This window comes from Erigeron canadensis, chromosome 9 (assembly GCF_010389155.1).
Source record: "Erigeron canadensis isolate Cc75 chromosome 9, C_canadensis_v1, whole genome shotgun sequence".
Lineage (NCBI taxonomy): Eukaryota > Viridiplantae > Streptophyta > Magnoliopsida > Asterales > Asteraceae > Erigeron > Erigeron canadensis.
The window spans coordinates 4,931,098-4,944,186 of record NC_057769.1 but is presented as its reverse complement, the minus strand read 5'-3'; the positions used below and the strand labels follow the sequence as shown (position 1 = coordinate 4,944,186).

Sequence of the window (13,089 nt, the reverse complement as noted above, 5' to 3'; positions counted from 1 at the left end):
GTGTTGCATTGTTTAACTTGACAGGTTTAAATATAAACAAATAGAAAAACACTCAATATATGGGTTAATATTTGATCTCATGTCCCTTTCAAATGGCTCAAAGTTTCCCAAAGGCCCAGACTATTCTTTTTTTACCTTTTCAATATGCTACTTCAAGCATGCCAATATTTATCTATAGAATTAGCTTTTCACAAGATGAAAAATTCATTGCTAATTTTCAATTCAAAGATAACAGTAACTGATCATTGTATTTCTATGAAAGTGTAGCTACTTAATAGAAGCCTGAATCATCAAAAAATAATGATCGGACCTTCTTGATATCCTTGATATCTTTTCATTTTTCAAACTTCAAAAGCCAACAAGGCTTCTTGCATTTGATGTTACCTCCCAGACTTTGTTGATTTGAACACCTTTTCCTTGAAGTATTTGAGCTCTGCTATGCTTTCTTTGATGTCTTCCAAGGCTCTGTGCCTCTTTTCCTTCCGTGGAGCTTTCTTGTTTTCTGCAGGTGAAAAAGCATTAAATATTAAAAGATGCATTGTATAACCCCCTCCATATAAATGCTACACATCCTAAAGAGACATTTAAATCATTACAAGATATTTGTTGACATTGATTTTGGTTCGCAGCTTTTCATCAGATTTATTTACGCCAGGTTGATAAGAAACTTGTTTTCTGCCTTCATATGATGATAATATAAACTAGAAATATCTATCTATTTATTTGTGTTATTGTTAACAAATAAACAAAGAATCCAATTTTATTTTATTTTTTATGGCAACATCAATATTTGTGCTATAGTTAACAAATAAACAAAGAATCCCAATTGTATTGTAATATAGATAAAAAGTGTTACTAATTTATTGGCTAAACTTATATGTACGAAATTAAGGGTAATTGTAATTTGTCAAGCTTTGGAGTCTTAAGTGTGTGGTAGAATGGTTAAATAACTAAATATTAGTAAATAGTGAGATACTCAACTTCACACACAAAATGCAAAAAACTAAAAAGATCACCTTTTGGGTACCAGCGCATGCATAAGGCCTTCACGCTGCTGACATCAACAACTACATGATGGAATAGACTAGCCAAATCAGGCATGTACTTCTGCAGAAGAAGTAAAGAAATATGAAGTCAGTATCTTCAATTCTGTGTGGGTAATTAGTTCCCACAAAAATAATTTGCTGTGTTTTTATCGGATAAAAGATGTAACAAAAATCCACTTTTTAGATGAAATGTGTTGTGGCTGGATTCATGCAAAGATACAACTAAAGTTTCTATCTTTTCTTTTACCTTCAAGAACATAAAATCAACATAAATTGAATTTCCAGCAAGTAGAGGAGTATATGTGCCCACATGTGCCTTGACAAATTCCATGACCTACAAAGACATTGGGTTCAGATTAAACAACCATATAGTGATGCAAAAGGATAAAGGTCGACATACATCACAAATGACAAAGTAAAAATGAAAATAAAAGGCCAATTGTTGGCAACCAAAGTAGCCAAAAATGAAGAAAGCTATATTTTTAGCACTCGCACATAGATTTATCATCGGGAGAGACCTGGTGGTTTCCAGTTTTACCAAATCCGATTTCGTTATACATATTTAAAATTGCCACAATAAAACTACAACAATTGAGGACAGTTCTAAGAGATGGAAAATCCCGACGAAGCGGGTTATGAAGGAGGCAGCCTTACCCCTTACCTACCTAAAGGTAGAGAGGCTGCTTCCTGAAGGACCTCCGGCCTATGGCTTTACCCTTGAAGAAATAGTATCGACGGCAAGGCAAAGCCAAAGTCGAAAGAGAAGAAACCGTGTCTCGATCTCAGATCTCGAGAGAAAACTCTCTCTCAGAGAGAGAAAGAGACGACGGTGACTATTAGATAACGAAATACAACATGAACGCAATACATAATATCTCCATAATGCATAGTGAAAGATACAGTAACCAAGAAAGAAGTTAAGATTACCTGCTGTTCAGCTTCTTTTTCACTTATTGTACTTTGGATCACCTTTTCGGTCAAACCTATAATAGATATCAGATGTTAGACCAGCAAAGTTCACACTGTTAGTTCCTTACGATTAATAGTTTTACGAAATGAAAACTGTTTAATTTTGAAATATAAAATGAAGGAGCTAACGGCTGCTTACCACTTTCTGCATGATGTTTTTGACACCATTCTCCCATCTCATCAAGACACGCTTTTGTCTGATGTATGACCAAGTCAGGACCCTGAGCAAAAGGATTAAATCAAATCGAGTTTCTATGAAATTAATAGGCTTCATGATAATCAAATACAGAAACAAAGCTAAAAATTAAGGTCAATAAATGTAATAAGATGTTATATCTTGTCCTAATTAAAACTTATCTTTAACTTGACTTGATTTACAATAAGCAATAACCCATTTGTAATTTAATGGGAAGTAGAAGCTTATGAGTCAACTGTTAGATATCAAGAAACTAACACCTTAATGCCCTTAAACTTTTTGCCTAACAAATATAAACTCCTATCGTTTAATCATTTACATTTTTCATTTTGTGAGTTCCTGAATATGCTGATGTTGCCATGTGAGAATGACCAAAGACCAAGACAGGTGTTTGGTCGTGAGTCCAGTTTACTTGGTGTGAGGCAAATGAAGTTGAGATCCCCCATTCTCCATGAAATACACTTATAGTAGAATAATAAAACCCTTTAATGACTATGCCAATAAACAGAAAGCAAGATTGACAACTGACCTCTACGGATTTGGTCAACTTCCCATCTGTGATTATGCAAGCTATCTCCAGTATTCTATCTACTTCAGTATTCAATCCTGCACATGCAGCAAATGAAAAAGAAACTCAGAACTGAGTTAAATGTTCTTGTTTATTAATCACCAACTTAATATAACTTAATCAACTCAAAGCTGAATACCTGTCATTTCCAAGTCGATCCACACAAGAGGCTGCCTGTAATCTTCATCTTCCATGGCCACTAGACAAAAACACACAGTTTAGAAAAAAGTGTAATTTGGCTTCCTTTTTACTAAAAATGACAGTTCACATCGATACCATTTATTTATTGCTTCTTTAAGTTAGTTGTTATTACTTTTAATTAAGGGCAATATTGTAAACCTAATCAATTATATCTAACTATTTTAGCAGCGGAAAAGTATTTTGGGACTATTACGATACTTCGTAGTAGGGTGGACAACTATACGGGGATAGAGGGGGTAATCAGGTATATAGTGATGAACTTCTAATAAACTCCAATCAGGTATGCAAACAACAAAATGAGTCTAGAATCACATATACCATTCTTTTTCTCTGTATTATTAGCAGAACTGGTTGTCTCTTCCCTATTATCATCAACATCGAGTTCCAGACAAGAAAAAGCATTCGAGAGGCCGTCCATATTTATTTTCTACCCTATTCGAATCATCAACCATTAAGATCCAGCAAAGACAAACTGAGTGAGTTGCTGGCAGAATATAACATTTTAACATATTTATAAAATCAATTGTTACAACAAAGTTTACTAGAGAACAGTATCAGGTATCCAATTTTAGCTTTAATTGATGGACAATCATATGTTTAAAAGAAAATACTCTAGTTACGATTACAAACAAATACCGTAACAAACTAACAACGTTGATCTTAATCTCTATATAAAACGATTTAGGAGCTTGCAAGCCTTACTAATAGACTCGACTTGCAGCCCCTTTGACCCAACCCATTTGACACATTTGCGATAGAACACGCCCCAAATCTACCCTTTTGTAGATATATAGGTCAAACTTAAGTTTTATCTAATAGCTAAAATAATCCGTTCTTTTTTTACGGATCACTTCTTGAGACAAAACATTGGATATTGCATAATAAATTTAACGAGCTAAAAGATCGAGGCCACTATTCACTAGAAGATAAAAAGCATATAGAGTTATATAAATATTTACGAAAAGTCGGGCTCCAAACATGATAAATACTTCAATAACAAAAAGGGTCAGTTACTTATAAACCTAAAATATGGAATTACCACTTGAGTGGCATAAAACCCAAATTTGAATACAAGAAAGTGATTAAATATATTAATACCATCATAAAATAAAAGCACTTAGATTAACCCTATTAATCTACTTAATCATGCATAGAAAATTCCAAGAAAATAAGAATAACTATAAAGCTTGAAACTTTAACAAGAAAAAACAATAATTAGGAAATTATAGAATCAGGGTTTTGATCTTCAACGTTATTTCTAGGGTTTTAGATAATCTTTATCAATAAAATTCAAGAAAAAACAAAAAAAAAAGTACCTTTCATATAATATTTGAGGAATTGGAGAGAAATTAGTTAGGTTATAGTGATTGACAGATTTGTAATCGAATACAGAGAAATTGTTCAACAGTCGAACGAAACAGAGCACACCTTTTGGTTTCGGTTAAAAGTCAAAAGTCTTTCAAGTTCGAGATATATGCATGTATCATTATTATTGCGTATGATGTTTTATGGGCCGATGTGTTTACAAATTTGATGGGCTTTCCACCGCCACCTAATACATTCTTTTAATTCGATTATTTGTTTTACAAGATTTTTTACCCGGGTATAACCGTACAATACACGTACATACAATGTGATTAATATTAGATGTTAATTTATTATGTTTCAAATTTTAGTAACTATTGTTAGTAATCAAAATTCGATTTATATATTAAAACTTTGAGTTTATATTAAAATAATTTTGAAAATTATGTTCATCAAAGTTGTTTATTATGATATGTTTAACGATATTTGAATATTACAAAATCACATTATGTCTATCAAATTTGTAAAGTTGTAAATTATAATATATTTAACGATATTTGAATATTAAAAAATCATAATAGGTCATTATCATTATTTGTTTTATTGTTACACATACTGTATTATACTCTTATTTTATACTACTTTGAGATCAAATATTATTTTTAGATAAAACATATCCTTAATATTTCAATTGAAATATGACAATGTTATAAGTGTTTCAAATAAAGATTATATTTTTATATTTTTTTTCTTGTATGTGTCATAACAATTAAAAAAAAAACTTCAAAATAAGGAAAATAGTACAGTTACTTTTAAAATCTTAATATATTTACATTAAAATTATTTTTATATATTTTTCTTATATGTGTCATAACAATTAATAAAAAAAAATTCAAATAAATAAAATAGTACAGTTACTTTTAAAATCTTAATATATTTACATTAAAATTATTTTATTTTTAACTATTTAGTTTTATATCTATATAATAAAACGACTATTAAAATATGTATTAACTATTATTCTATTAAATATCTATTAGCAATTATTTTATTGTATATATATTACCTATTATTCTTTATTTATTATATTTAAATTATTATTGGTTAGAAAGTTTGAATTTTTATGAAAAATTAAAAAGTATTAATTAATCTATTAGATACATATTTGCTATTATTCTTTATCTTTTTATATTTGAAATATTATTATTGGTTAAAAAGTATAAATTTGTGATAAAAAAAAATTATAAATTAAAGTTAGAATTAAAAACAAAAATTATAAATTAAAGTTAGAATTAAAAACAAAAATCAACTTTAAAAAATCGAGAGTTGTAATTGATTGATTAGTTATTAGTTCAACTTTGTTTTAGTATATTAAAACATTTAAAGTTAGTTAATCAATGGTAGTATTGTTAACATGTTATTAGCTTTTCACAAATTTTATCAACCAACGGAATTACTTTGGTCGTAACAATTGTTTAAATCACCTGCCATCCAACCCAATGTTTAACTTGTTCTTTTGTGTATCGTAATGATGTAAAATTTGAGATCATTGGTATCCCATGTTGGTTTGGGTGGTTCATGTAATTCGATGTTCATATTTTATTTAATGGTGTGTCTACTTTTATTTTTTTCTCGCTAGTTTCAAAGTCTTTTCAAGATATGATCAAGTGTGACAAATTCGCAATGGAAAGAACAAAAGTAATATAGTACTGCGTTTACATTTAGAATCGTCATAACAGTATGTAACTCTCAACATTTTCCTATTTAATACTTATTTAACCTTTTTAATTGAGTCAATTTAATTTCATGGTCACGTTTTTAACTTTTTTTTTTTTATAAAAGATTCTTATCAGATTTCTACATGGTTTATATCAAAAATGATTGAGTTATTTTTTTTTAATTTTATGTGAGAACTTACTCATTGAAAGATTTAAACTGAAATTCTATTTTACGTCGAATCTCAAACATAGACCCGATTAGAATAATGTATATTAAGCATAGATTCGATTAGAAAAATGCATGTCTAGAATAATTCACAAATTAAATAAAACTTTTTAAAAAATTCCATGTTTTTGTCAAAAGAGCAAAACCGCAAAATACGATATTATCATTCGATTGATTTCATTAATTTTTTTATTTTTATTTTCTAAAATTCAAGAATCTCAAACAAGGGTTTTAACTTTAAAGTAGAAAAGGGTTTTTCTTCCCCATAAAATCTTTTACAAGAAAGAAGAAACGTAATATTGTTCGCCAACCAAATTTTCTCTTCTACATTTGAATCACCACCAATCAATCTTTTGCTCCACCTCCACAATGGCGTCTCTAATTCCTCCACCACCACCTCCGGCGCCGCCAGCAGAAGCGATCAAGCCTGAAAAAGTTAATTACTTGGATTTACCTTGCCCTATTCCTTATGAAGAAATTCACCGTGAAGCCCTCAGTAATTTTCTTAATTCTTTTTACCTGATTTAACTAAAGTTTGAATCTTTTTTGATTTTTACTGTAAATAGTTAAAAGGGTTCACTGGATTTGTTACATAAACCCTAAATATCTTTGCTTTTTTTCTGTTTTTTTATACTTGATTTAACTAGAGTTTGCATCTTTTGTGATTATTTATTGTTATTAGTTTAATGTGTAACAAGAATAGCCAACTGCTTCTAAAAAGACCTCCAATATGAGTGTGTAACAGTATATATGAAATAAATCTATAATGGTTTGTGTTTTTTTTTTTTTTTTTTTGCTCCTGAAATAAGTTTGAATATTTTTTTATTTTTGTTGTAACTAATTTAAGGGGTTGACACATAAACCCTAATTGTCGCTGCTTTCGTGTTTCTTTGCCAGTTTGTTGTAATTAATCAACTAAAGTTTGCATCTTTTCTATATTAATTAGTTGAAGGGGTCTGTCACATAAACCTTAATCCGTTAAACCCTGGAAAGTTTTACTCGATCTCTATTTATAATTATGTTTTTTTAGGTCATTATTTGTGTAAAGAATGCATTATTTTTGTGGACTCCTTGGAGGAAATAATAATATAGTAGGTTATGGAAATTTTTTAGGCTCGAAGAGGACTTTGTTTTAACTATTATACGTTTAATAATGGAAATCTTGCTCTGTTATGTGTGAATTATGTGATGTCGTTACCTAAAAAAGAAAGACAAGAGATGAAGGGTTTGGTTTGGTTTGTGTTAGTGTATCCGTGGGATTGCATGAATTCTTTATATAAGATAGCAAGGTCGTGCAACGGCCAACGGGGGTGTTTGGTTATAGGTTTAGGGAATTCAAGGGATGTGCTTTTACAATGGATAATTTAAGGGGTGGGATTTTTGCCTACTTGCCTATTCAAGTTCCTTGTTTCCTATTGACACAAGACAGGTTCAACTTAAAGATTGTGCTATATATATAGTGGGTCGGTTCACTGAAACACCTGCGAACTTAGATTGATTGTATCTTTGTTTTTCTTTAGTGTCCTTAAAGGCTGAACATTTTGAGGGGATGCGCCTTGATCTCACTAAAGGACTCAATCAGAAGTTCTCATTGAGTCACAGGTACAAATTCAAGGAAACATTGATTTCTTTATACTGGTACGGACTTTCTTCTTCATTTGATTTGATAAACGTGCCATTATAACTTTACAGTGTTTTGATGGGACCTATGGAGGTTCCTTCTCAGTCTGCCGAAACATTCAAGATTCCTACTGCACACTATGACTTTGGTGCTAACTATATCGATCCAAAGGTTGGTTATTTACCATCATGTGTCGTCTATGATCAATCTCTATTGTAACCTTCATATATGACATTATTTCTTGATGCGTGATAGTTAATGTTGATTGGAAGAGTCATGACTGACGGTAGGGTTAACGCTAGAGTGAAATGTGACTTGTCCGAAAATCTTACTTTGAAGGCCAATGCTCAGGTAAAAGGGTAGATTGGTAACTGCTCTTTGCCTAAATCAAGCATTATTTGGGCAATTAAACATTATACAGTATTATAAAATAGCTATACAATAATAGGGTATGTTTTTCTTCTCAGCTTTCAAGTGAGCCTCACATGTCTAATGGAATGGCCAACTTTGACTACAAGGTAAGTTGTATGTTCTGTTGGCTTTTTATACGAGTTGTTGGTATTTTGAATGTGATCATGTGATAGTCATAATCAGAGTCAGATACGCAGCTGTATTAACAGTTAAGACAGTAGAAAATAGGGTTTGGATGTGCATTATCTTTATGAACTTTTGATAGTTAGATGTTTGAGTGATTAGGAACGCTGATGGTTTAAAGAATTAATAGTTTAAATTGACTATATAGAGAATTTAGTATCTTGCTAAGAAAATGGGGGATGTCTATGAAAAGGGAGTAAAAACATTTCAATTTTTTAGAAAATTGACTAGGAAATTAAATTTTGCAATTACTGTAGATGATTAGAAACAAAATCTGTCCATCAAAATATTGCAACTAGATGTAAAATAATCAGATAAATAGTTCAAGAATGCAAATAAAGGTTTTTCATATTAAAATGGTATGTGGTATTTATATTCTAAACAGATTGTGTGTGTGTGTGTGTATTCCATCAAGCAAACTTCAGGTTTCAATATGTTATACTGGATTACTATCCAAGTCACGGCCAAATACCTCATGTATGACATTCTTTTATTATTTTGCTTTAGTAATTGAATCTCTTGGTATTTGATTTCATATGCAGGGTACTGACTATAGGGCTCAATTGCAATTAGGAAATGGTGGGTTAATTGGCGCTAGTTATATTCAGGTAAATTGTGTTTTATCTCTTCTATTATTGATGATGTTTTATTAGCAATATGTTCTTTGAGTGTCTTCTCTGTGAAATGCATTTTGACATTCTCTTTGACTCTTTGAGAACCATGGGAGAGCTTTCCACAGCCAAACTCGTATGTATGGATATGTATCAAGCCAAATTATTTTCAATAGTACACTTGTAGAACCTTTTTTCTGACTTGTATAATTCGAGGAATATAAATATTTCTGTTTCGTAACATATGATGGTTCTGGATCTTCATATGATCCAATTTTACGATCATGTTTGATTGTTTTTTCAGTCGACCCCATGTATATGTATTAATCTGGCCTACAAATTACTTAGGATATAAGGCTGCCCATGCGTTTTTTCCATCTTAAGTATTAATTTTTTTTTTGTATCAAAGCAATTATATCATGTAATCTTGCATGCAGAGTGTGACTCCTCATCTGAGCTTAGGCGGGGAAGTATTCTGGGCTGGTCAGCATCGTAAGTCTGGTCTTGGTTATGCCGCCCGATACAACACAGACAAAATGGTAATTTCCACATACTGACATGTCTGGAGGTATTAACTATTGTTAATTTTTAATATGCATTTCTTGCATGCAGGTTGCTACAGGACAGATTGCCAGCACTGGAATGGTGGCTCTTAGCTATGTCCAGAAGGTGACTGAAAAGGTGAATACTGCCACCATTCTAAATATTGTTTTGTCTAAGTTTGTTGCAGTTACTGGCTTATTGCATCAATACTATTTTTTTTTTTTTTTTTTTTTTTGTCGCAGGTTTCTTTGGCATCTGACTTTATGTACAATTACATGTCAAAAGATGTGACTGCTAGCTGTGGTTATGATTATATACTTCGCCAGGTAATTCTAGAAAGCCGTTAATGATTATTATTGTAGCTTTTTTTTGTTCAGCTATAGTCAAAATTGTCATTTAATTTTGATTTGAACCAATGTTGCACTAAATCTGAGACTGAGGAGGCAAATGAAGACTCAAAACCACTAAATGCTCTTCCTGAAGTAATAATATCTTTAGCACAATTAAGGCAATCGCTCAAGAACAAATGTTTCAGTGATTAATTACCCTTGGTCAATGATTGAAATATTAATCTCACATTAGATGTTATGTACAAAGAAATCGGATCACTTGTGAACCACGATGTCATAACGTTCAAGTAATCAAAAGTTTGATGGTTATGTTTCGCTTTGGCTGATATCTAATATGAAGTTATGACAGAAACTTCTTTAATAAACAATGTATCAAGTATGTATGGACGTATCTAGTAGTTTTAAGTGTGTGTGTATATATATATATATACAGGAGAGAGATTAAATGAGAAGGTGTCTTAAGGAGAGAAGGGAGAGAAGGTCCTATGAACCAATCAGAATGTGACATGTGGCTTTTTTTAATAAAAAAACACGGTGGCATTTTTGTATATAAATGAAACTTTTGTGAAGCTTGGTCAGCCTGGGTTCTGATTAGCTTGGGTCTGGGTCAGCTTGGGTTCTGATCAACTTGGTTGGGTCAGCCTGGGTTCTGGGTCAGCTTGGGATCTACATTTGTGTAGATTATGTGTAGATTGTGTCAAGCTGACCCAACCCAAGCTGACCCAGACCCAAGCTGAGCCAACCCGACCCCAAGCTGAGCCAACCTTACCCCAAGCTGACCCAAAACCCATAATCTACATTTTTACAGCAGATTGTGTCAACCTGACCTGACCCCAAGCTGACCCAACCTGACCCCAAGCTGACCCAAAACACATAATCTACATTTGTGTAGATTGTGTCAAGCTGACCCAACCCAAGCTAACCAAGCTGACCCAACCTGACCCAGACCCCAAGCTGACCCAAAACACATAATCTACATTTGTGTAGATTGTGTCAAGCTGACCCAACCCAAGCTAACCAAGCTGACCCAACCTGACCCAGACCCCAAGCTGACCCAACCTGACTCCAAGCTGACCCAATCTGACCCAGACCGCAAGCTAACCAAACTGATTTTGCTGACCAACCAAGCTGATCAAGTCCCAAGCCGACCCAGAACCGAGGCTGACCAAGTTGACCAACCAAGCTAACCCAGAACCCAAGCTGACCCAACCAAGCTAACCAAGCTGATCCAACCAAGCTGACCAAGCTGATCGAAACCCAAGCTGACCATGCTTCAGAAAAGTTTGATTTATTTACCAAAATGCCACCGCACATTTTTTTTAATTTGACACATGTCGCGTGCTAATTGGTCTATAGGACCTTCTCTCCCTTCTTTCCTTAAGACACCTTCTTCCAGGATCTCTACCCATATATATATATGTGTGTGTGTGTGTATTCGAACTTTGGACCATCTTAACTAGATAATAGGCATTCGGCTGGGACAGAAATGGATAAAATTTTAATCTAATAAGTTAGAAAAGTGTATAAATACTCTAATCTCTGGAACAAATAAGAAATTTATCTTCTCATTTGGCTTACTTGAAATGTTTCTGAAAATGTATGAATGTACAGTAGATCTTTGACCTGAAGTTTTCTGTCCTGGCTATTTCGCATGTATTATAAGGTCTATAAATAGATAGTGTTATGCTTGGCAAGTGTGTTTTTTAGAATCATTAGGGAGTTTGTCGATCATTACAGTTAGGATCGTAAAAAAGTTGGATGTTGTAAAAAGTGACCAATATAACTGGAGAATGATTCATGAATATCTTCTGCTACCCTTTTGGCTGCTAGCCTGCTAGATGAAACTGTGTAGTTCCATGATTCTCCTTTTTCGTCAAATAAAAAAAGGGGCTCAATAAAATACGTCCATTTACAACCAGAAAATATCAATACTAGAACTCTAGAAGTACCAACAAGGTATTATCAAAAAGATGCAGTGACTAACCATACAACTGCTTGAAGTGTTATTTTATGTATGTGTGTGACTGTGTGTCGAATAAATGGAGAAATGACATGACATAATATTTAAACAAATCAAAATAATGTTCAAACTTTAAAGTAGTTGTTACTGGGTTGACATATCTTTCCAGCATTAAGAAGCTCTACTGGGTTGACAACTTGACATGTTTTTCCATCAATTTCCTTTTTATACATCAACAGTGTCGGCTTAGAGGCAGGATCGACTCAAATGGCTGTGTGTCTGGTTTTCTTGAAGAACGGTTGAGTTTGGGTCTTAACTTTATTGTTTCTGCCGAGGTAAGTACTTTAATTTCTCAATATCTTGATACATCAACATCATTAAGTTGATGTAACCCAAACTTCTACGTCTACACCAGGACTACCTTCATTGTTGGATTGGGTCTGTTTATAATCATGCAATAATAAAAGATGAACACGAAAAATCATATTGGCATATTAAGCAACCATTGCAGTCTGAGCTGATTATAGTTTAAGTAGGAGGCAAGGTTGGTGGGCTAGGCGAGTTGGGAACAGGTCAAATCAGTCAAGTTTTAGTAGCGTCGTGCCGGGTTGACCCAGAAACATTTATTTTTTCAAATTATGTTTATGCAGGTGGACCACAAAAAGAAAGACTACAGGTTTGGTCTTGGATTGACGATTGGAGAATAGATACAGGGGGATACCACCGATGCAAGAACCTACTCATTGGTTTCAAGTGAGTTAGACAGTCATTCTTGACTGATTATTTTCGCATCTTACGGACACATTTATCAGAGATTTTTGTATCCTTTTTGAGCAAAATTTTTTTGTGACGGAGGTTCCATCTGCATTAACAGTTTAGAGCAGCATTTTGCAGACATTGAATTTTGCAGTTTGGATATATAGTAAATGTAGCTCTGTTTTCATCGTTCTGTATGGATCATAATAAGGATTTTATGTTGCACCTTAGCACAACATTATTAGGTATCGTCAATCAACGTATTGACGGAATTACACGCACCTATTTACTTCCTTTGGGATATGCATTTAATCTTGTCTAAGCCCTCAACTGAATCCATGTTGTTAGTATAAATGGCAAAGTATATTTTCCTTACAAAAGTCACGTTATCTAGAAGATGAGCATCCCATTGCTTTTTAAGACTC

General features: G+C 32.8%; 2 protein-coding genes across 3 annotated transcripts; one reads left to right on the top strand and one right to left on the bottom strand.

Moving 5' to 3' along the window:
- Positions 1-185: 185 nt before the first annotated feature.
- Positions 186-4,449, bottom strand: LOC122581342 (oligoribonuclease-like). Of its 2 annotated transcripts, XM_043753559.1 has the most exons (9): positions 4,297-4,449; positions 3,299-3,412; positions 2,919-2,978; positions 2,741-2,817; positions 2,155-2,236; positions 1,974-2,029; positions 1,294-1,380; positions 1,017-1,107; positions 186-502 (listed from the first exon to the last, which is right to left on the bottom strand). In XM_043753559.1, exons 2-9 carry the CDS (start codon positions 3,396-3,398, stop codon positions 381-383), a joined length of 675 nt encoding a protein of 224 aa, XP_043609494.1. In that variant the 5' UTR covers positions 3,399-3,412; positions 4,297-4,449; the 3' UTR covers positions 186-380. The 2 variants fall into 2 exon arrangements, with proteins under 2 accessions (XP_043609494.1, XP_043609495.1); XM_043753560.1 differs by lacking the exon at positions 3,299-3,412.
- A 2,029-nt stretch (positions 4,450-6,478) lies between these two features.
- LOC122581980 (mitochondrial import receptor subunit TOM40-1-like) lies at positions 6,479-12,857 on the top strand. Its single transcript, XM_043754313.1, has 11 exons — positions 6,479-6,725; positions 7,750-7,831; positions 7,922-8,021; positions 8,106-8,201; positions 8,318-8,368; positions 8,987-9,052; positions 9,493-9,594; positions 9,668-9,736; positions 9,841-9,924; positions 12,148-12,243; positions 12,559-12,857. Exons 1-11 carry the CDS (start codon positions 6,599-6,601, stop codon positions 12,613-12,615), a joined length of 930 nt encoding a protein of 309 aa, XP_043610248.1. The 5' UTR covers positions 6,479-6,598; the 3' UTR covers positions 12,616-12,857.
- Positions 12,858-13,089: the final 232 nt, after the last annotated feature.